Consider the following 21,793-nt stretch of genomic DNA (forward strand, 5'->3'; position numbering starts at 1 on the left):
GGGTCGCTGAATTTTTTTTTTTTTGTTTCTGTTTTTTTGCAGCTTCCTAACCAGTGTCTCTTATTCTCTTCCAATTGTGCTCATGGTTGCCTGGGTTGTATTTATAGCTGCATTTGTAAAAAAACTTGTTTATGAGAAAGATCTCCGGCTTCATGAGGTATGTCAAGAATCTCTTTTTATTATAAATAAAATCTATTTGTATAATAATTAGTATGCTTTTCATCATATCTATACAAAATCAGAAAGCCTGACCCATACCTCATGAATTAAAAAGAAAAATATTTTGGGGCGCGTGGGTAGCTCAGTCGGTTGAGTGACCGACTTCGGCTCAGGTCATGATCTCACGGTTTGTGTGTTCGAGCCCCGCGTCGGGCTCTGTGCTGACAGCTCAGAGCCTGGAGCCTGCTTCTGATTCTGTGTCTCCCTCTCTCTCTGTCCCTCCCCAACTCATGCTCTGTCTCTCTCTGTCTCAAAAATAAATAAACATTAAAAAAAATTTTTTTTAAAGAAAATATTTTATGAATCATAAAGGCAGCTGATATAGCAATATTTTGTTTTAAAAAATTACGCAGAAATCATGTTATAAGTGCCTCTAAAAAACAAAATGTAAATAATTCTGAGTAAAATCTGAGTTCAATTTATAATCCTAAGAGTAATTTTTGCCCATGAAATTCCTATAGGAAATTCAAATAATAACAGTAATAATTAGTAAGGCAGGAAGATTGTTGGCATGGTAACTAAATGAGTCCAAACGAATTTAGATATAGATATATAGACGTAGACACAGACATAGTCATAGACAGACAGATGGCTTGTTTCAGCTCTCAATAAGCAAATTCTCTTTCCAGTATGCCTTGTCTTCTTCAGTTATCTTCTCTCCTATCTTCCACTGACTCATGATTCATAGAGACTAAGAATTTCATGTTATGCTACTGACTAGGTTAATAATATAATGATGAAAGACAGGGCCTGGGATGTAAAGCATGGTCTCTTCTTGAGCATGTTCCCCGCCATTATTTCCAAATCCAAAATAGCTTACTTCTTTTTAGAATTTATGAAAAAGTGCTGTGTGATTTTGGGATTGTATTGGAATAAAAATTATTTTATCTGCTCATCCTGTAATGAGTCAATCCTTACACTCACTGAGTGAAAAGAAAGCAAGAACATTTCAAAAGTGGGGCACAGTAATTATTGCAAGGCCTGGCTGACAACCTGAAATAATGAGGTTAGAGTAACTTGTTAGTCCACTTGTGCTTTTCAGACTTACTTTGCCAATGCTTCCAGGCAATTGATTATTTCTCCTTACAGGGTACAAATTACTGATTCATGTTTTTGTTAGCTCAGCATCAGGCTTCCAGGGGTGTTCTAGAGTTTGAACCTATACTTCTTACGTTTTCTATTTGAATTCTGGTTGATCCTCACAGCTGCATTTTTATATTTCAATTACAATTTGCTAAACCTCTCATCAACTGGTTTGAGCCTTCTTGTATTCAGAACTGTGTGTGATAGTTTCTTAATTCCAACTTAGAAAGGTTTTCTTTTTCTTTTTTTTTTCTTTTTTTTTTTTTTTTTTTTTGTATTCTAGTTAGTTAACGTACAGTGTAGTCTTGGCTTCAGGAGCAGAACCCAGTGATTCATCTCTTACATATGACACCCAGTGCTCATCCTGAGAAGTGCCCTCCTTAATGCTCGTCACCCATTTAACCCATTTCCCTCACTTACCCTCTGTTTCAGCAACCCTTGAGTTTGTTCTGTGTATTTAAGAGTCTCTTATAGTTTGTGTCCCTCTCTGTTTTTATCTTATTTTTCCTTCCCTTCCCCTATATTCATCTGTTGAGTTTCTCAAATTCCACATATGAGTGAAATCATATGATATCTATCTTTCTCTAACTGACTTATTTCACTTAGCATAATATGCTCCAGTTCCATCCACACAGTCGCAAATGGCAAGATTTCATTCTTTTTCATTGCCAAATAGTTTTCTAGTGTGTGTGTGTGTGTGTGTGTGTGTACGTACATACCACATCTTCTTTATCCATTCATCAGTTGATGAACATTTGGGTTCTTTCCATTATTTGGCTATTGTTGATAGCACTGCTATAAACGTTAGGGTGCATGTGTCCCTTCAAATCAGCATTTTTGTATCCTTTGGGAAACTTGAATCCATGCCCTAAAGCAGAATTTTGGTTGCAAACTCCTATCTTATATTTCTCTTTCAGTTTCCTGGTACTTAGAAGTGAATCTTCACAGATTAAAGGAAAACCTTAAAGTAGAAAATTGTGATAGATACTGAGTTCTTTTCTACTTCAAAATAAATACCTACCTTAAAGATAGAATTTGTGGTAGAAACACACAGTAAATATAAGTGTGTGTATTAAAGCACATCACTTTAAAAAATTTTTTTTAAAAAATCAAAGCATAATTAAGAGTTCTTTCTCAATTGAAGAAAGAAATATTTTTTTAATGGCACACTGGTTTCTGTTTGGTAGCTTTGTGTCTTCATTTTGCATGCATCTACTTTCAAAATTCAACTACTTGATCTCAGGGTTCAAAGTCATACAGTAGAAAATCACTGAGCTTGGGATCAGAGAATCAGGCTTAGAGTCTTCCAGTTCATACTCACTTGGGCCCAATCCCTTCCACTAAGCCTTACTATCTAGACCTAATTCAGCACACACTTCCAGAATGTGACTCTCTCACTGCCACAGCAAGAAATGCATTCAGTTATCCATATTTTATCAATTCTAAGGTAATACTTTTTTTTCCTTTGCTTCTTAAAGCCTCTGGAATTGGGATGCATTTGATAGGGTGTCACCATTTAATTGGTGGTGATTTTTCTTTTTTGGTGCCATGTAAAAATAATGGCACATCTTAAAATCAGTGGTGTCCTAAATTCAAAGGAATGCCATCTATTTGTGAGATGTGGAATGGACACCTCCTGCTCAATGCCTCCTGGTCAGCCTTCCTCTACTGCTCATGGTTCTAATCTTATGTCCTCCTGTTTAGAGGGAAAAAAGCTGAGCCCAGGGGGAGGTGACTTGGTGAAAACTGAAGGGCTAGTTAGTCATCCATCTGAGACTGGAACTCAAGTGTCTTGACTTTGAACCAATGCTTTTCCACATCATAGCTGCTTTCCCTCTTATCTTATTTTGGTGGCATAGACACTTAAGGACTTTTGATAATGATGATGGAAAATCTCCTCGGTTACCAGAGATTCAAAATCATGTTTTAATACCATCATTTTAATATTCAGTAAGTACTAAACTTTTAATTCCCTATGTCCTTCTCATTCCAATTAAATAAAAAAGGATAAAAAAATACTTTTTTCCTTCTGTAATTGCTCTTAAATCTGGGTAAGAAAACCAAGTTAGTTGCTATTTCAATGAAGCCATTAATCCTTGACCTTGTTATGATATGACTCCGGTGAGTTTCTTTAATTTGTTAAAGGAATTAGTACAAATATTAATGCCCAGTAAGTTTGTTGATGAGATTAATCCAGTAGTTTAAAAAAAAAAAAACTATTTTGAAATGCTCGTAGTTTTGTTCTGTGTTCCTTGCTTTTAAAAATTAAAATATTAAAACTTACAAAAATTGATTTACAACACACAGAGAACTACTTTTGCACATTATTTTCTTGATTTATGGGTTAGCTTCATCTATCTAATCTAAGTCATTTATGGGGATTTCGGTGCTTATATTCAGCTGGAGACAACATTTTGGAGTTGTTCTTTCTCAGTTCAGATAGGTAGTCTAAAATATCTGTGGTCTGAAGAGACGGGATTTTAATAGTTCACTTTAAACATTTTTTATGCCTTCTTCATAGACACTATCCATCGCGGTAGTAGGAATTTGGAACATTTCAAGTAGTGATCACAACACCCTTTATATCTTACTAAAAAACAATAATTGTTAAGAAAAAATTTTTAATTGAGGTAGGAAATGTTACTATTCCTTATAAATTAGTGCTTGACATTCTTGTTGAATTGAATGAAGATTCAAGTAAATACATGAATCTTTGTGATTTCTTTTCCTGAGAGCATTAATGTCAGTTCCTGTGCATAAGCTTCTCTTGAATGTGGCAACACATTTACCCAAAATCTTGCCAAACCTGCTGTCAGTATTTTCTGCCATCCACTGAAGCAAACTCTGTGTACAGGGGTTTTCCTTGAGCAACAGGTTATGAGATGCTGATGAATTGCTTCAGGCAGGTTTGGAAGGCTTGAGACAAGTGACTCTTTGATTGCAAAGTTGGCACCTGACATATGTCATTCTGAGGATCAACTAATGACATCCAGGAAAGCATAGCCAGAGATTCTCGGTGGGCCATCTTCCATCAGCAGGTTTGGTCTTATTTATTATAACGATGTTGGCAGTGAATCTGGATAATTTATGGATGACTTACATGCTCTCCTTGCTCTTTCTCTTTATGAATAACAGCTGTTCTCCTCATGGCACAATATCCTGAAGTTTAACACTGAAGTTTCATGCTAGAATGTTAAGTAGTGAACACTTTTGGAAGCACCTAGCTCAGTCTGTGTCCATAGGAAGCAATGATCACCCTCCAACTTTTACCAACTCTTGGGAATAGGGATCTGATCTCAAATCTTGAAAATTTCAAAATTACAGGGATAAACACCTTTGGTCCTGGTCTTCAGGTTTGCCAGATTATCTTTTAATAAGCTATAAATGGAGAATTTTCTAGTTATAAAAATGTTTTATATTGCAGCTATCAAATTGTTGGGAAAGGAAAACATGTTTACACACACCAAAGTCAGCTTTATTTCATGTCCTAGATGCTTTATATTCACCTTGTGAAATAAATTGACATTGTCTCCTACTAACATACGCTGCTATTGGGGAAAAGTATTTTTCACATAGGTCACATGAAATTAGGTGGTGGGTATCAGCTCTGGAGTAGTTATATGGGTCCCATAACTCTCCAGTTAATTATGAACTCAGTTAAACCTCAAAATACAAATAAGAAAGGCAAATGAAAGAGCTAACGTATCATAATCATACTGGAATAGGCACGTGTCTCTGAAATGCAGTCATCAAACATGACACAGTAATTTTTTCAAATGGGTTGGGGTGCAGAGAAAAAATTTCGACAAGACCTGTGAGGTGTATTTTCATACTGAAATGTAATTTTGTTTTCAATGATAGATACATAGTAAATGGAGGAAACCTTCCATAGTACATCTTTGCTCCATGCTGAGTTTTTTACTTTGACCCACACTTCCATTCCTATGGAAACATAAGTTGAATCTTTACTGCAAAGGGCAGGAAGGCCTGGGAAGAGAGAAGCAGTAAGGAGGGAGGAGGGTGAGGAAGAGGGCAAAGTTAAGAGAAAAAGTCACACGCTTTTTTCTCAGTGGTGATTAGCTTAAGGCCCACAGCTTAGACTGTTGGCAGTCAGGTAGCTGTTTCCATGGCAACAAGAGGAGCAGCAGAGTTATCAAAATGTGATAAGTTACAAAGGCAGAAAGTAAAAATCACTATTTTGCGTGTAGAGCAAAAGATTCAGCAGCATTCCTTTTTTTTTTTTTTTTTCTTCCTGGACAAGTTAGGTTTAAAGAAGGAGGACATTGAAAATCCTTGATTTTACCTGAAATACTAGATTATAAAGCTTTAGTGGAGCATTTCTTTTGTTCTTTTTTAAAAATGGACTGTTGATTCATAAGCTTAGCATTAATCATGTATTGTTAAAACCAGGTACCAGGATATGCAGGTTCCCACAAATTGCAACATGTCATCAAATTTGAGACAACCAAGATCCAGGGGACGTTAGAGCTTTCAGAATCCCTTTGAGTTAATGCTCAAACATATCATGCTGATCTGTTTTTCTACCTTGGTGAAATGCCTTGGCCTTTAGGGATGTTACTGAGTTATTAAAGAATATAAATTGAGAGAGAATGAATCTCAGATACATGAGTTCATTTTGGGTGCATGAATGTCTTTTTGAGAAACAAAGATGACAGACCTGACCGAGACTACCAGTGATCTTAAGGATGGGGAAGCTGTGCCACAAGGCAGAAAGTCTCCCTTCAAAGTTTCCATGTTTTAAATCTTAGGAATCAGGTCCATTCTACTTTTCTCAGGAAGCTGAATACTGATTGTGTTGTCCATCAATGTTTAGATTTTTCTTAAAGAGAGTTTTGCTATCTCAATCCCTATAGTGAATTTGAAACAAACCGTGTTTTTCTACCTGCTTGAAATATTCATGCCTGCACAAATGTCAAATTAATGTTGTAAAATTCTGCAGAAGACACCATAAATTTTGATAATCTGTTCTAAATTAATTTAATCTGGGTGCATCAGTTAGATGCCAGTTATAAAATGAAATTGGAAAAAATAAAAAAAAGAACCTCACCATCCAAATCATCCATTATATTAGGCACTCTGAAAGCATACAGTTTAAATTGGGCTGATGTAAATGGTCGTATTAATTTTACATAGCAAGCATGGACAAATCCTTGACTTATGAAAATCATTAAGATGCCTAGTTCCATATATATGAAGAGTCTCATGGGCATTTGGGCATGGTGCAGAAATAATTGCTATTTGAGAGAATATCTGCTCACAAAGTGGCTAACGCTTTTTCCTTTTCACAGTACATGAAGATGATGGGTGTGAACTCCTGCAGCCACTTTTTTGCCTGGCTTATAGAGAGTATTGGATTTTTACTGGTTACCATCGTCATCCTTATCATTATTCTGAAGTTTGGCAATATTCTTCCTAAAACAAATGGTTTCATTTTGTTCCTGTATTTTTCGGACTACAGCTTCTCAGTTATTGCCATGAGCTATCTTATCAGTGTCTTCTTCAACAACACCAACATTGCAGCCCTTATTGGAAGCCTCATCTACATCATTGCTTTTTTTCCCTTTATTGTTCTGATTACAGTTGAGGATGAGTTGAGTTATATTGTAAAAGTATTCATGGTGAGTCAACTGTCACAACTGAATGGCTAGTGTGTGATAAGAATTGGTTCTTTTTATGCTTTTAGACTCTCAAACTAAAAGTTCATTTATCTAAATTGAAAAGTTCTGCAATTGCAAAATAAGCTTAAGTGTTCTAATGATAGTTTTTTCTATATCACTGAGTACTGTACAAACATAAGACAATGAAAACGAAACTTTCCCCCCCAGTTGTTAAAATCATAGTATGTAATGCTGTTAAGAAATAATTTCTGAAGAAAGAATAATCTTTTAAAAACAATCATTTTAAAGATCATCACAAATTCTAACTTCTTTTCTGGTCCAACTCCTTAAATATCTTAAAGCCTTTATTACTGTAGTTATTCACATGTGTGAGTAATTTTCATGGGTTTGGTAACATACAATATAACTTATAGGCATAAAGACAAATGCACTGACAGCATATAATCAATTTTGAATTCTTTTCTACCTTTTCAATTCAAAAGTATTGAATTAATTTAAGAATTTTAATGAAATCAATAAGAATAGTTTGAAATTTGGAAAGCAGAAAAATAAATCTCTTTGAGAGTCATGTTGCAACTTTGGTGTTTATGGAAATGGAAAGTGTTAAATAACTTTCATTTAACATTGACTACTTTGGGTTAATGCAACATTAAATTTCTAATTTGTTACATTGTAAGTATTCAATCAATTCATATTTTAGTATATTTTAATTCATAGTACTTCTGTTACCTGTAATCAATTTATGAAGTAAAAACATCTTGTGGCTTCTAACAGTTGATTTGATTTTAGTCTTAGCACTGCATTACCTTTTAATTACCTATTTTATAAATTGCTGAGTAACATTTACTAAGCTTAGATACATATTTTGGGTTTTGGCAAATATTTTCCAAGTCATAATTTTCCTGATTTTGTTTTCCGCTATTCCCTCTTCTCTTCTTCAGAGGGGTAGTGTGCTTGGTACGGGACCTCTGGACCCGTACCAATGGGATCTCTCCATTTTTAAATACGCTTAGGGAGTTAGTGTCAATTTTATCTGTGTAAGTGTCCAAAGTTTTAAGTATGTTTAGATCCCTCTTGCACAAAACTTATAAGAGCTATCATTGCTGTTTCATTTCTTCACAGAGCCTGCTGTCCCCAACAGCATTCAGTTATGCAAGTCAATACATTGCAAGATATGAGGAGCAAGGCATTGGTAGGCTCACTTCCTTTAAAACTAGATTTTATCCTTCACAACTGCAGTACATCTCGCAGAAGAATAAATACATGTGTTTACTTTTTAGGTCTTCAGTGGGAAAATATGTACAGTTCCCCAGTTCAGGATGACACTACCTCCTTTGGCTGGCTCTGCTGTCTAATCCTAGCTGACTCTTTCATTTATTTCCTTATTGCTTGGTATGTCAGAAATGTGTTCCCAGGTATGAACATACTTCCTACAGATATATTTTGTATAGTTTTCATGCTTATAAATCAGCTACTATATATTTTTTAATATTTGATCTGCCATATATAGTCTCAAAAAAAAAAAAAAAACATACAAACTTAAAACTACAAACTAACCAGAACTTTCCAGGACGAGATAGTGCACTGACTGGTGAATTCCTTCTCTGATGTTCCTTTAAAGGGTGGAGTGTATCAAGAAGCATGGAATCCAGTCTTTCCAATTGGGCACATGAGACATGATAAAGCAAAACCAATTCTCCTAATTCTGAGGAGAATTTACCAAATTCTAATAGAAAACACTAGTTAGAGCCCCTATTTTAGTTCTCAGGTCATCATTACTTTTAACATGCTTGAGAGCTTTTCCATTCAGCCTTACTGATATTTGTGTATTTCCTGGTGTTGTAGAATAGAAGAGTATCCTTCCATTTGCATAAGTTCCTATAAAAGACAAATGTGTAGAGACAGAAAGCAAATCAGTAATTGTCTAGAACTTGAGGTGGGACCAGGAGTTATCTGTACATGGGCATAAGAACACTTGTTGAAGCTGTAGGAATAGTCTAATAATGCATGGGTTGTGGTGATGGTTGCACAACTTCAGGTATTTACTAAAATCATCTACCTCTACACTTATTATAATGAGCAGATTTTATGGCATGTAATTATACCTCAATGAAGTTATTTTTTAAAAAGAATAAAAGAGAGGCTATCTTTTTTTGCTTTACTTTGGAAACAGACTACGCTTTAATTTGATATAGATCAAAAAAAAAGAAAGAAAGAAAATACTTTCTGAACCATATATAATGTTCTGTTGTTTAGCTTCTGATGCCTAATGTTAACAATCAGCTAATATTTATTCTTCCTAATACATTTTTATCACAGGTACCTATGGCATGGCAGCTCCGTGGTATTTTCCAGTCCTCCCTTCCTATTGGAAGGAGCGATTGGGATGTACAGACGTGAAGCATGAGAAAAGCAATGGCCTTATGTTTACTAATATCATGATGCAGAACACCAACCCATCTGCCAGTAAGACAAGTAGGTCAACAACAAGCATTATTATGACAGAAGTGATATAAAATTTACATGACGAGTGATTTTAATTATGTTTTTCTAAATGGCACAATTATCATCCTTTTAGTCATGGATGAATATGTCCACACATATGTGTTCAGACTCTTCTGGAGATTAAATTGTGGCTTTTTCTGGGCTCATTAGCTCAGTTGGTTAGCATATGGCGCTAATTAGGCCAAGATTGTAGATCCCTTTGTGGTCCAGTTAGATTCACACAGAGAAAAAATTTGTTCCTTGGCCACAGTCTACACCCCTAACTCCAGCCATCTGTCACTAGTCAAAAAGAGTAACCAAGTTACAAATACAGATAATTTAGCATAACCCATCCCCAACGCTGAACAAACAGTTTAAAGCTCATGACTTACTCTGGGGGAGTAGTGCCATCTTCATAAGGTAAGGATGACCCATATCCATGGTCTATGTGTGGTGCCTAAAGCAGATGTGGATAGTAATCAATAAACTGGATTCTGTAACCACAGATCTGAACTGGCCTTGTCACCATAAAATCACATCTTGTAGACATTTTTTTTTCCATTAGTTGGTATCATCCTGTCTGATCAGAGAACTTAGAATGCCTTTTAAATATTTGAGATCTGTTGAATCAAGGAGAATTCATTATTATGATAACGTAGTCTAAGACTACCTGTTCTGACAGAGAGGTGTGATATGAGCCTTGGAGAATGTGGTTCCCCACCTCATTCCTTCTTTAACCAAATGAGAAGGAGGCTGAAGGCTACAATAGATATTTTGCTTCCAGAGTTATTTTTACTTAGAGGCCTGTGTTGTTATAGTCTTCAGTTTTTAATTAAGGAAAAGTCTCTCTCTAGCTGCATTTTCCTTCTTTGTGAGCTTTGTAATTCTTCTCTTGATTTCCCTTCAGGTCCTGAGTACATGTTCCCCTCCAACATTGAGCCTGAACCTAAGGATCTCACAGTTGGGGTTGCCCTTCATGGGGTCACAAAGATCTATGGCTCAAAAATTGCTGTTGATAACCTCAATCTGAACTTCTATGAAGGACATATTACTTCATTGCTGGGGCCCAATGGAGCCGGGAAAACTACTACGATGTATGTTACTTTTTAACACTTATTGTCCTGGAAGCCTATTACTTAATATTTCCTCATTTCTTTCATAAAGAATAAAGTTACTACATCTCCGAGATAGATTAAGGTAGCTCATTTTGTTTACTATAAAATGGAGTCTAAGTCAGAGATCCCAATCTGAGACCTCAAAAGGCCACATCAGGCTGAACCAGTACTTCTTAAAAGTTTTAATTCAGTGCCAATATTTACAAATGGAGAGGTTTTCTAATAAAAAGAAATATTCTTCACATTCCTTGGATAATAGGATGTTCTGGCAATACTGGGTCCACGGTCTAAGGTGGGGACAATTGGTTGTGTCTTACTGGTGACTGTTCTCTTAAAGGGGACATCTGCTTTCTGATTTATTCCTGTTCCTCACAAATCTGCACTGTCGCATATGCCCAGTCTGCTTCATTTATTTGCATTTCTATTCTGGCCCATGTATAATTTTGAGTTTACACACTTTGCTATAAACACACTCAGCCCCAGCTGCTCCTTGCCTTGATTCATGAAGAAAGAAATCACCAGCTATCAGATATAGATCAAAAGGGCTAGGAGTGGTACATGAGCTGTTCTTTCTCACTCATGATTTAACTGATGTGTCCAAAAGGAGAAGAGACTCAAATGTTTTTAAAGTGACATCCTTTTGAATTTTTTTTGTGACTCACCTCCACTGCTCCACATTCTTGGCTGGAAGTCAACGCTAAGCTGCTGTTTCTCTTTAGCTCTTATTTGAAAAAAAGTGTCAGTTGCTGGATATCCTACTTAGTATTATCATAAGTAAGCTCAGTGACTGCCAAAATATATTCAAATTAATTTTTCTTTTACAAATAAAAGGGGACAAAGTAAGGTCATGAAATGAGGGAACATGCAGCTACTCTTACTTATATGGCCTGCTTAAATTCAAAGTTGGCTTTCTAGTGAAAACATAGTGATTTAGTGCTTAAAAGCAGGTTTCTAATAGGCAATAAGAGACCAGCGAAGAAAAGAGAAGAAGGTTTTTTGAAGAAGCTGTAATTTTAGCTGAGAAAGTCCTAATTTTATTCTTCTGAATATGAAGAATGAGTTGCTTATATTTCAAGGTGTTTTTGTGGGAAGAATTGCGTATATGATTGATTCCCTATTAAATCCACAATAGTCATTTAGGGTTCATTATATACAAGGTACAAGGTACTAGTTAGGTACTAGAGACAGTGGTGGAAAAATGGATCCTTTGCATGACCTCATGGAGCTTACATGTTACTGGAGAAGATGGATATTAAGTAATTGCTCAGTTTATTAACCATCTGAAAAATGATAAGCAATTGTCTACTAAGATAGAGAATAATCACAGTGTAGATAAAGGGACTGAAAGTGACCAATGTTCACATGGGAAGGAGAGTGGTGTGGTCAGGAGCAAGTGGTGGTGTGGCTTGCACTGTGGTGTGGCTGGGAAAATGGGACATATGGGCAGAGGTTGAAAACAGAGATAGGAGGAGGATGCAAACACAGCTTCTGGATTCTAGGCTTGCGCAACCAGTGTTTGGATTCATCGTATGGTGAAAGAGGAACATCAGTGCGGGCACAGAGTTGAGGGCAAAGATCCTGAGTTAAATTTTAAACATGTTGAGTTTGAGGGTCCTGTAAGATGTCTTATGGAGATGTGATACTGTCTTCTGGATATACAGTGCAAATCTGGATCTGAGTGGTGAGGTCTGGGCTAAAGATATAAATTTGAGACTCCACGACTCATAGATACCATCTGATGCCAGGGAGGTGCATGAGTTTGCTCAAGGAGAGAGCATACTTGGCAATTAAAGTATGTGACCATTTCTGTCATTACTACGGCCACCACCCCTCCCCATCATTGTCACTGTGTAGTGTTTATGTAACACTCTAAAAAATTAAAAGCTTAAAAGTCACTCAATGTTTGTTCTCATGTAATACCATTTTATTTTATAGCTTGGTCTTACCTGAGGAGATACACTGTAATACTGTTTGCTAATGAATGAGATATATTTAGTTCTAAAATCTAACTTAAATGCTTGGTTGATACCTAATTTATCATTTCTTCATTTTCAGCTCCATGTTGACTGGGCTTTTTGGGGCTTCAGCAGGCACCATCTTTGTCTATGGAAAAGATACCAAAACAGACCTACACACGGTACGGAAGAGCATGGGGGTCTGCATGCAGCACGACGTCTTGTTTAGTTACCTCACTACCAAGGAACACTTACTCCTGTATGGCTCCATCAAAGTTCCTCACTGGACTAAAAAGCAGCTGCATGAGGAAGTGAAAAGGTCAGTATAGTGGCAATCAGGACATGCACTGGTAACGCCTCTCAAAAAGACGTCAAGCTATGGTAATGATAATGCCTGTAGGAAACATTTGGTCACAAAAGAATTGGTTTTAGTTTTTCTACTTTTCCGGTATTTGTATATATTTTATGTCATCATCATCACGAGCCAATTATTGTACTGAAACTGTTTAACTTTCTTCATCTCGGGCTACCATATTGCCCCAAATCCTCTGTTTCTAATGGCTACAACATCAGGCCAAGCCTACTAACTGGACACCTACCTTCTCCTCTCCCTTATACAGTTTATCCTTCAAAGAGCAGCCTGGGTGACCTTTTTAAAAGACAAATCAGGGGATGCTGGGGTGGCTAAATCAGTTGAGTGACCGACTTCAGCTCAGATCATGACATTGAGGTTTGTGAGTTCAAGCCCTGCATTGGGATCTGCACTGACAGTGTGTAGGCTGCTTGGGATTCTCTTTATTCTCTCTCTCTGCCCCTCCCCACTCATGCTTCTCATGCTTTTCTCTCTCTCTCTCTCTCTCTCTCTCTCTCTAAAAATAAGTAAATAAACTAAAAAAAAAAAAAAAAAAAAAAAAAAAAAGACAAATCAGACCGTGTAACTCCAGGGTTCAAAGTCCTTTATGGCATCCCACCACATTCAGTGTTGAACTCAGTAGAGGCCAAGAGACGCTACAAGACTTGCCCCCATATCACTTCTGATGTCATTTCCTTCTAGTTTTCCTCCATTCACTGTGCTCTAGACACTGCCTAAGTCACACACTGGCTTATACTCCTGCCACAGGGCTTCTCACTTATTGTTTCCTCTACTTAGAGCAGCCTTCCCCAGACAGCTGTTTGACCCACTCCTCCATTTTCCTAGTCTCTGATTAAATATCACCTTCTCTGAGGGGATGACTGTATATATATATATATATGCTTAAAATAGCATGCCCCAGGCACTCCTTATCTCATGTACCCTGCTTTATGTATTTTTTATTATACTTGTTACCACCTGGTGAATTATAAACATACTGGAATATGTTTATTGACCAAATTTTATCTGCATCCTTCCCAATACATACACATACTAGATAGAACCTAATCTCCTTATGGGTAGGAATATTGTCTTCTCACTACTTTCCTCCAGTAGCTTAAACAGTCTGGCACAAAACAGGCAGGCCTTCCCTAAGTATTTTTCAATGAACAAATAAAAAAATGAGCCATGTATTCCCTTGTGTTGTTTTCTGGGTATCAATTTTGAACCTCCAACTAGACAATAAACAATAAAAAACCGTATCATGAATCCTTAATAGTGTATTGTACCTTGCTGAGCACATAATAGTTGATTAGTAAATACCTATTACTTAAAGTACTTATTGTATTTTTTCAATATTCAAATATTTTCTCTGTCAAAAATAACCACCATACATTATTTTTGAAGGACGTTAAAAGATACTGGACTATACAGCCATCGTCATAAGAGAGTTGGCACTTTGTCAGGAGGAATGAAGAGGAAGCTATCCATATCTATAGCTCTTATTGGTGGATCACGGGTGGTCATTTTGGATGAACCATCCACTGGAGTTGACCCATGTTCTCGCCGAAGTATATGGGATGTTATATCCAAGAACAAAACTGGTATGAGGACCTTCTTATAACTTGTCCACCCAGCAGTCATAACTTTGTCCTCTGGGATGCTTGCAACCAAGCCTACACCTTTTCTGTTTAGAAGCCCTGTTAAAAGTCTCAGATGGAGTCTTCCCCTTCCCAAAGTCTTCTCTTCCTGCCATTAAATTTCTGGGTTTATTAGTTAATATCCCTGTAGTGCCCCCTGTGAGTTGAGTTCACTGGCCTTCTTGAGAGCATGCAAAAAGATAGAAGTCCCAAATTCTGCCTACAGGAGCTTAGAATCTAATTAGAGATATCAAACATACACAAACGAAAATAAACTGAAAACAGACTAAACAAGTGCTAACAGGATGTGAAGCAAAGAAGCAATCAGAGTGGAGTGGATTAATCAGAGAGGAATATTCAAAAAGTCTTGAAAATTATTGCTTCTTCATAGTGAAAAAAGTGGGGGAGAGAGACAGGCAAAGAGAGAAAGAATGGAAATGAAGACAAAGGAGCAAACTAAGGAAGGAGTTGCTAACACGTGCCTCTGACTGATGGACATTCAGCCATACAGCAAAGGCAATGCCTTTTCGCTGCCGACTTATGAGAAAAGAGCCCTGTATATTTAGCAACACCCCTTCCAAATTTCTTGTTTATTTTGAAAGCTCCTTCTGGTCAGTTTTTCAGTTAACTCATAAAACGTGCTTCATCTCCTCATAAATCACAGGATTTACTCGTGCTAACTCTGTATATCTCAGGAGCTGTGTCTTCATTTTTCATTCTCGGTTGTTCTTCTCTGTATTTTCAAGCCAGAACAATCATTCTGTCCACGCACCACTTGGACGAAGCTGAAGTGCTGAGTGACCGCATAGCCTTCCTGGAGCAGGGCGGGCTGCGCTGCTGTGGGTCACCATTTTACCTCAAGGAAGCGTTTGGGGACGGGTATCACCTCACGCTCACTAAGAAAAAGGTTTGTAAGAGAGAAAGTGTACCTCATGACGGGGGCATGAATTACTATTTTTTGTGAAATGGAGGCAGAATCTCTCCAATTTTATTAACTGCTAAAATTCATCATTAATATGTTAGTTTCACACTTCTCAAACCCATGGAAGCATCGGAACACCCGAAGACCTTGATTAAACCCACATTTCTGGCCTCACCCCAAGAGTCTCTGATTCAGTAGGTCTAGGATGGGGTTCTAGAACTGACTACCTTTATAACAAGGGTCCACATGATGTGGATGCCACTGGTCCGGGATCACACAGGGAACTGGGATATTTGGTCAAAAAGGATCTACATCCTAAGTTTGCTCATATGGAGGATCAGCCTTTTAGTTTCCCTAGCATTTTAGCCTGTAAAGCTAAAAATTAGATTTTTTGCATTAAAGCAAATAAAGAGAATATGTAGTTGTGTATTCACTTTCTGATCAGTACCCCTCAAGTGGCAGTGTAAAGACTAACTCAAGCCAAAGGTGCTTTTACATCTTTGAAGGACAGCGGTGGCGACTAAGGATCCCTGGACCACCTAAAATATCATATGATTATCTATTCTGTGCAAGATGTGTATGCTGTTAGGTAGGCTTTGACTACCACCATTTATTTTACATCTGATCATCCTAATGTGACTTCCAAATGAAAAGCAATGTATTGTTATATTCATTAATTCATTAAGAAATGTATGTATTAGGTATGTAATATTAGGTATATAATACCTGAGATTACAGAACTGATGATATTAACATCTCTACCCTCGTGGAGTTTATATTCTGATAGAGTATGGGGGATTCGATGATAGTGTTGTTAAGTGTGTTATTAAGTCTCTTAGCAGGTGGCGAATGCTAGGGTAGAAATAAAGCACAGGAGGGGGGATGGGAATGCTGAGCAGTGCCCTTTTAAGTAGGGTAGGAAGAGAAGGGGCTCTGAGAAGATGACAGTTGAGCCAAGAGCTGGGACTTGGGAGAGAAGGAGCCATGTCACTATCTCAGGGCAAAAGAACAACTATTGGGAAGGCCCTGAGGAGGGTGTGCCTGAGTTCGAAACACTCTGACAACACAGAGAGGCTGCTGTGGCTGGAGCAGAGCAGGTAAGAGCGAGGTAGTGGGCAGGGAGGCTAAAGAAGGGACAGGGGGAGGTGGGAGAATGGAGCCAATAAAATAGTGACTTATAGAGCACGCTAGGGACCCCTGTGGGACAGGAAACACCAGAGGAGGGATGTGTCATCTGACTCAGGTCTGAATGTCTTGAAAGAATCTCACCACCCTCTGATTAGGGCCCTTGGGCATCAGTACAGTGTAAAGACGAAGGAGTGTTCAACTTCTGTTTTTGTATCTAGACTCCAAATCTAAGTGCAAATACAACATGCGACACAATGGCTGTGACAGCAATGATCCGATCACACCTCCCTGAAGCCTACCTCAAGGAGGACATCGGCGGAGAGCTTGTGTATGTGCTTCCTCCATTTAGCACCAAAGTCTCAGGGGCCTATCTGTCACTCCTGAGGGCGCTGGACAATGGCATGGGTGACCTGAACATCGGGTGCTACGGCATCTCAGACACCACCGTGGAAGAGGTACGTTTCTTTTTTTCTTAAGGCTGATATAACTTGCTGTTCCCTTAAATATACACAGTTCTTTAAAAAGAGAAAATATTTTAAAATAAACATTTTACAAAATCAGAAAATCTTAAAACTATCTCAATACCATTTTTATGTAAGACTGACTTTTGAAAACAGACCTGTTTTCTACCCAATTAGAGAACATGTATCTTTTATATACCGAAATGTTTACTTAGAGGAATGAAGGGGATGAGTGAAATCGGGGAAGGGGTGGTTAAGAGATATAAACTTCCAGATATAAAATAAATAAGTCAGGGAGATGAAAAGTACAGCATAGGGAATATAGTCAATAATGTTATAATAACATATGGTAAAAAAAAATGTTCATTTAAAGTCACTATAAAAATATTTGCTTACGATCACACTTGTCTCAATGTGATAAAAATTTAAAATCAAAATTGAGCTTAGAGACTAGAAAGGGCATGCATGTTTTATGTTAATGAAGTTTTCTGGCTTCTCTTTCTAGGTCTTTCTGAATTTGACTAAAGAGTCACAAAAAGATAGAGATATGAGTCTTGAGCACTTAACACAAAAGAAAATTGGAAATTCCAGTACCAACGGCATCTCAACTCCCGACGATTTATCTGTGAGCAGCAGCAGTTTCACAGACAGAGATGGTATAAATCTAATGTGTATATTTTGCTTAATTCCAGTAAATGACATAAATGAGAAAAATCATAGGACAAAATTCAGCTTCAGATTTTCTTTCTAAATTCAGAATAAAGAAGGACACCTGGGTGGCTCAGTCGGTTAAGCATCCGACTTCGGCTCAGGTCATGATCTCACGGCTTGTGGATTTGAGCCCCACATCGGGCTCTGTGCTGACAGCTCAGAGCCTGAAGCCTGCTTCAGATTCTATGTGTCCCTCTCTCTCTGCCCCTCCCCTGCTTGCGCTTACGTCTCTCTTTCTCTCTCTCTCAAAAAAGTAGACATTAAAAAAATCAGAATAAAAAAGTAAGCTTTATTTTTTTAATCTCCCAAGTATTTATTAAACAAAATCAAGTTCTCAAAATGTTTTGAAGAACGTGAAAGAACTTCCTCATTAGCATGGTGGTATGTATTCCTTACGCCCACAAGAAGTCAATTTTTTTAATGAGTATTTTTTTTAATTAATTAATTTATTTTGAGAGAGAGAGTGCGAGCAGGAGATGGGCAGAGAAAGGGGAAGAGAGAGAATCCCAAGCAGGCTCCATATCGTCAGTGCAGAGAGCAATGTGGGACTCGATATCGCGAACAGTGAGAGCATGACCTGAGCTGAAATCAAAAGTTGGATACTGATGGGGCCACCCAGTCGCCTCCCTGGCAGTCGTTTTTAACATGTAATTTACTACAGTTTCAGATTTGTGTTTAACAAATTAAAATCCTTCCTGTAATTGGTGCTGTCCAACAATGGACAAAGTTACCTTGCAAGGTAGCTGACTCACCAACAGACATATTCAGCAAAAGAGTCATCAAAAAAAAAAAAAAAAAAAATGCTAAAAAAAGAGGCATCATTCTTTATGGGACCTTATTGGAAAATATGTCTAATCTTCCCCTTCTGTGAACAATTCAGGCTCTGAGAAAATGCTTTTGGGGGGAGGGTTTCAGATTTGATGAAGTTGGACTCAGTACCTAAGAACCTATAGTGATAGGTTGTCCCCCTCAATTCTTCACACAAGATACATTTCAGAAATCGTGTTTCTTGATAGGACTTTGAGGAATTGGGCTCCTTTGAAAATAACTTTTCTCCTCTCTTATTCTTTTTCTGACAGTTAATTTATGCCTTTGGAAACACTATTTACTTAAGGAAGCAGATAGTAAAATGATATATAAATTATGGAATAGTCATTTCAACAGTTTGCTTAACTTGGAAAAAATCTCTAGGAACAGAACTTTTAATTAAACATTTGCCTGACTATAAAATTTAGAGAAGATCTTCTCTGATGTTTGCATAGTTCTGGAACTTGGGAGTCTCATTTGTCCTCTGCCATATTCCTCATTTATCATCTTTTGGGGAATATAATTGTCAAGCCCGTGGCATTGAGGACTTTGATTAGAAAGTGGTCATCTGCTTCAAGAAGTAAATGTTACGTATTTGCCTCTGCATTTGTCTCATAGTTTGAAACTACTCTTCAGTCAAAATGTTTCCCTCATTGACATTATCTTTTAGAAAGCACATTTGCTCCATTTGATACACCTGTAACTCATCCACATGTAATTTCTCAAGAAACAGAAAAGCATACTAATTAACTTAAAATATTCAGCTCCTTCTACAGTTCCCCTTTGCAGAGATATGAGTTTGCATTTAAACTTGTTCACTCTGTTTAATTGGAATTCATTTTAAATTAAGCAGCTTTGTATTTTTCCTTATCAGCTAAATGAAGATCATGATTTTTTGTGCTGCATAATTTGTGATGGAGAATTAAAAATATCCACAGAGTTGACGGTCATCTTATCACATGTAGAGGAGTGCTTGGCATCAGGCCCTTGGAGAGAATGTTATATTTTTAGAGGGGGCTGTGGAATTATCAGTTGTAAGAGCACAATTGAGGGGACAACAGTTTATGGCCTCTACAGCTGCTCTTAATTCATTATCAGAAACCATGGAATTTTTCTCCACACCTGAAGAACATTTCAGGGGTGGGAGGTGGGGGTTGTAAACATCTTTTTCCAATGAGTTCTTTTTTGTGACACTAGTGGTAAAAATGGAGTTTTGAAATGGCAGATAGAATCAGTCCAGATTTCTAAAGAGAAGGTAATGAATATTTGAACTAGAATCATACTTTTGAAGAGAATGTTTCCCTTTTCCCAAGTTTAAGGTGAATTTATTGGACCTCACATTGGAATGCAAGCCAATAAACTTACAATCACTAAATTACCCACAGTAGGAGTGAGTTTTTAGACTAGGCAGCTGTTTTGGCTTCTGCTTATCTTTTTTTAAAACTGAAGTTATACATTGTATTAGTTTATGTCATATGAGTTTTAGGTGTCGGTTTCTGGGTTTCTGTTTATCTTATTGGAATTCAGTCTCTTGATAGAAGCTACCTTTTGAGTCTTAGTATAATTAGCAGTACATACCGAGAAAACATTGTGACTTTGGAGATTAGGGACACTATTCATTTATAAAATTGTAAATATCTCACTTTGACATGTAAAACTACTATGGGTGTAACTAATCTTTTAGTGTATAGTGATTTGTAATTCACAAAGCTTTTTTATGTATGGCTCTATGACATGGAGAGGCTCAGGCCCAAGGTTGAAAAACAAAGAGCTGAACCTCAAATCAGAACCTTCGAAATACAAGCTTTTCATATCACATCACATTATACCATCCATCCATGATTTTTGAAGTTACTCTATTACTTGATTTATCTGGATTACCCAGAACCATATCAAATCTCTCTCTCTCTCTAATCAGACAAAATCCTGACAAGAGGTGAAAGGTTGAATGGTTTTGATCTGTTACTGAAGAAGATCATGGCGATACTCATTAAGAGGTTCCACCATACCCGCAGAAACTGGAAAGGTCTCATTGCTCAGGTTATTCTCCCCATCGTCTTTGTAACCACTGCCATGGGCCTTGGCACACTGAGAAATTCCAGCAACAGTTATCCAGAGATCCAGATCTCCCCATCTCTCTACGGTACCTCTGAACAGACAGCCTTCTATGCGTAAGTTTCTTTCTTCCAAAATGTTTCCCCAGTGCCTGTGGAGGCCTCAGTGTACCTCAGTGAATGCATGAAATGCTGAAGAATAAAGAATTATGAGGCACTGTACCTGATTCTGCCAAAGGAATGGACAACTTGATTTATAGCAACATGACACTTTTGTTGCCAGCAGATAACTTTAAGAGCTTTTGTGTTTGTCTAAAAATAAAGTTATAGTATGTCTTTATTTTTTTTTTTTTTCAACGTTTTTTATTTATTTTTGGGACAGAGAGAGACAGAGCATGAACGGGGGAGGGGCAGAGAGAGAGGGAGACACAGAATCGGAAACAGGCTCCAGGCTCCGAGCCATCAGCCCAGAGCCTGACGCGGGGCTCGAACTCACGGACCGCGAGATCGTGACCTGGCTGAAGTCGGACGCTTAACCGACTGCGCCACCCAGGCGCCCCAGTATGTCTTTATTTTTAATGCCTAGACTTTCATCAAGAAAGCCTGGTTAGGTGTGGCTTCCCAATCTGTTGTTATATAGAGCAAATAACTTTTATTTTTTCAGCCTCACAAATATTGGATAGTAATTTTTTTTCAGCCTCACAAATATTGGATAGTAATGTAAGAACCCTGTATAATATAATATTACAGATATACAATAGGTGATCACTAAATGCATATGATGATTAGGAGAATAACAAGGCAGCCAAATAGAGCCATGTGCTTATTTTTTTCCCATGATACTTTTTTTTTCCCCTGCTACTGAGTCTTTCTTGGATTTTTAAGAAAACTGTCCTTTGGACAGCATGTTTTATTTTCCAAATTATTCATAAGCATGACTTTAATATGGAAGACTAGTGGAGTATCAAGGATTTGTTTCTATCCTTTATATCATAGGAATTCTCACCCAAGCACAAAAGCACTGGTCTCAGCAATGTGGAGTTTCCCTGGCATCGACAATATGTGTTTGAACATCAGTGATCCGTAAGTGGTTCTTGTTTTTTTTTTTTGCTTTTTTGTTTTTGACACTCAAGTTGTGTGCGTACATGTGCATGCATGTGTATGTGCACACACGCACGTGTGTGTGTGTGTATACAAGTGGGTGTGTGTTGTATGCTGGAGAA

General features: G+C 37.5%; 1 protein-coding gene across 3 annotated transcripts in view; it reads left to right on the forward strand.

Annotated features, from left to right (window-relative positions):
• Positions 1-21,793, forward strand: part of ABCA12 (ATP binding cassette subfamily A member 12) — a 275,110-nt gene that overhangs the window by 219,583 nt on the left and 33,734 nt on the right. For all 3 annotated transcript variants that reach the window (XM_058705980.1, XM_058705961.1, XM_058705972.1), the window contains exons 23-35: positions 43-157; positions 6,612-6,941; positions 8,064-8,133; positions 8,222-8,356; positions 9,261-9,416; positions 10,333-10,519; positions 12,596-12,814; positions 14,255-14,451; positions 15,234-15,394; positions 16,756-16,992; positions 17,504-17,654; positions 20,435-20,687; positions 21,567-21,653. In XM_058705980.1, the coding sequence (XP_058561963.1) occupies positions 43-157; positions 6,612-6,941; positions 8,064-8,133; positions 8,222-8,356; positions 9,261-9,416; positions 10,333-10,519; positions 12,596-12,814; positions 14,255-14,451; positions 15,234-15,394; positions 16,756-16,992; positions 17,504-17,654; positions 20,435-20,687; positions 21,567-21,653 (2,298 nt within the window). The remainder of the gene's footprint in view (positions 1-42; positions 158-6,611; positions 6,942-8,063; positions 8,134-8,221; positions 8,357-9,260; positions 9,417-10,332; positions 10,520-12,595; positions 12,815-14,254; positions 14,452-15,233; positions 15,395-16,755; positions 16,993-17,503; positions 17,655-20,434; positions 20,688-21,566; positions 21,654-21,793) is intronic.

Source organism: Neofelis nebulosa, chromosome 2 (assembly GCF_028018385.1).
Source record: "Neofelis nebulosa isolate mNeoNeb1 chromosome 2, mNeoNeb1.pri, whole genome shotgun sequence".
Classification (NCBI taxonomy): domain Eukaryota; kingdom Metazoa; phylum Chordata; class Mammalia; order Carnivora; family Felidae; genus Neofelis; species Neofelis nebulosa.